A 1,788-nucleotide genomic window follows, 5' to 3' on the forward strand; every position below is an offset into this window, starting at 1 on the left:
GAGGGAGGGAGGGAGGGAGGGAGGGAGGGAGGGAAGGAGGAAGACGACAGCCCCGCCCCGGTGGAAGCGCAGATCCCTTACCAGAGGGGGCATGTGCCCGCGGTGCATCTGGCCACTGGTCACCTGCTGCTGGGCCTGGGGCATGGTGCCCATCTGGAAGTTCTCCGGCCCTCCCGCACCCGGACGTATGATGGCCGGAAGGGCCACTGAGCCGTGCTCCACCTTGTTCACCTGGTTGAACTGCTGCTGCAGCACCGTGGACCTGCCGGGCGAGAGAAGCCACAGACTGACCGCCCTGCCCCCCTCCCCTCCAGGAGTGCCTGCAGCATGCCACGGACTCCCCCCACTTCAGGCCACACTGGAATAGTTGGCATGCCCAAGACGCCCTGCCGCCACCCCACCACCACCACCCCGCCTTACTTTTTGGGAGAGACAGAGTCCTCGAGCATGGTGGATTCCTCATCTCCCTCCAGCCCAAAGTGGTCCTTGCTCTTTTTCTGAGGGCCAGACCAGAAGGCACAGTCAGCCAGTCAGTCACTCACACAGGAAGCAGCCTTCTCCTCAATCAGAACTCCCTCCTCCCCCCCACCCCCCAGAGTCCATCTGTCCAGGGTTCCGGTACTGGAGACCTCTCCCTCCACCAACGGCCTGACACTACTAGCTGGAGACGCCGGGACTTGAACCTGGGCCCTTTTATATGACAAGCCTCTGAGCCACGCCCCAACCACTGAGCCAGTTTCCCCGCTGGCCGAGGTGGGACAAAGCCCACCTACCCTCCCTGCCTCCTGATCTCGGCCAGCCGGCTCACCAGGACTAGAGACCACCTCCAGGCCCTGCGAGGCTGACACAGCCCCTCACCAGCCCCGGTTCGTGGAGGGGCTGGAGCAGCATCGCTGTGCGAGCCAGACAGAAATGGCCTTGCTGCGGCAGACGCCAAGTCCAGCCAGCCCAGTGTGCTTTGTGCCAACGAGGCCCCTCTAGGCAGCCCCACCATCCCCTTTCTGCCTGCCAGCCTGGCTGGGCTTTGCCCCCACGTGCCCCACAGCAGGCGGCGGCTGCAACAGTCCTCCGGGGCCCCCCGAGGGGACTGGCCCCCTGCCCCTCCAGGGCCTCCTCACCTTCTTCAGGATGATGTCGATGTAGCCGGCAATGAGCTGGGCTATCTGCTCCCCTTCCGTCGTCTGCACGGAGTAGTAGCCGTCCTGGTAGTCGCCAAAGTCCTGCAGCAGCAAAGCAGAGGTCACAGATGCCGCACCAACGCCCTCCGTGGGAACGCCCCCTCCGTGGCGACACCAGGGCAGCCGCTGGCCTGCTCCCCTCCCAGGTCACTTCCTCAGCTGGCCCCCTCCCCTCCCACAAGAGCAGGCTGAGGACAAGCGGGAGACCGGAGGGACCACCACAGCACCGGGAGGGAGAGGACCTGGCCGCCAGGACTCGCGGCAGAGACCCGGGCCGGGGAGGGGGGGCCCCTTACCAGAGTGAAGCTTTTGGGGGAGGCAGCCCAGCGCTTGATGTTGGTGAGGTTCCACTCCTGGATGACCTCCTTGGTCTTCTCGTCCACACGCATGACGCACTCCTTGGTGATGCCCAGCAGGCGGGGGACCAGCTTGTTCTTCCCCTTCATCTTCTCCTGCAGGCCACAGAGAGAGAGAGAGAGAGAGAGAGAGAGAGAGAGAGAGAGAGAGAGGCGGTGTGTGTGTGGGGTGGCGTACCATACGTGCCGCCTCCTGGGCACGCCCACACACACCGTGGGCGATCCCGACAGCCTCCCGGGACAGCCGCGGCCCC

At 65.2% G+C, this 1,788-nt stretch overlaps 1 protein-coding gene across 1 annotated transcript in view; it reads right to left on the reverse strand.

Annotated features, from left to right (window-relative positions):
• LOC107120248 (talin-1-like) overlaps positions 1-1,788 on the reverse strand; it is a 50,244-nt gene that overhangs the window by 40,931 nt on the left and 7,525 nt on the right. The window contains 4 exon segments of the mRNA XM_015422896.1: positions 11-262; positions 421-497; positions 1,119-1,220; positions 1,475-1,630. Of these exon segments, the coding sequence (XP_015278382.1) occupies positions 11-262; positions 421-497; positions 1,119-1,220; positions 1,475-1,630 (587 nt within the window).

This window comes from Gekko japonicus, unplaced genomic scaffold (genome assembly GCF_001447785.1).
Source record: "Gekko japonicus isolate JY-2015 unplaced genomic scaffold, Gekko_japonicus_V1.1 scaffold49, whole genome shotgun sequence".
Lineage (NCBI taxonomy): Eukaryota > Metazoa > Chordata > Lepidosauria > Squamata > Gekkonidae > Gekko > Gekko japonicus.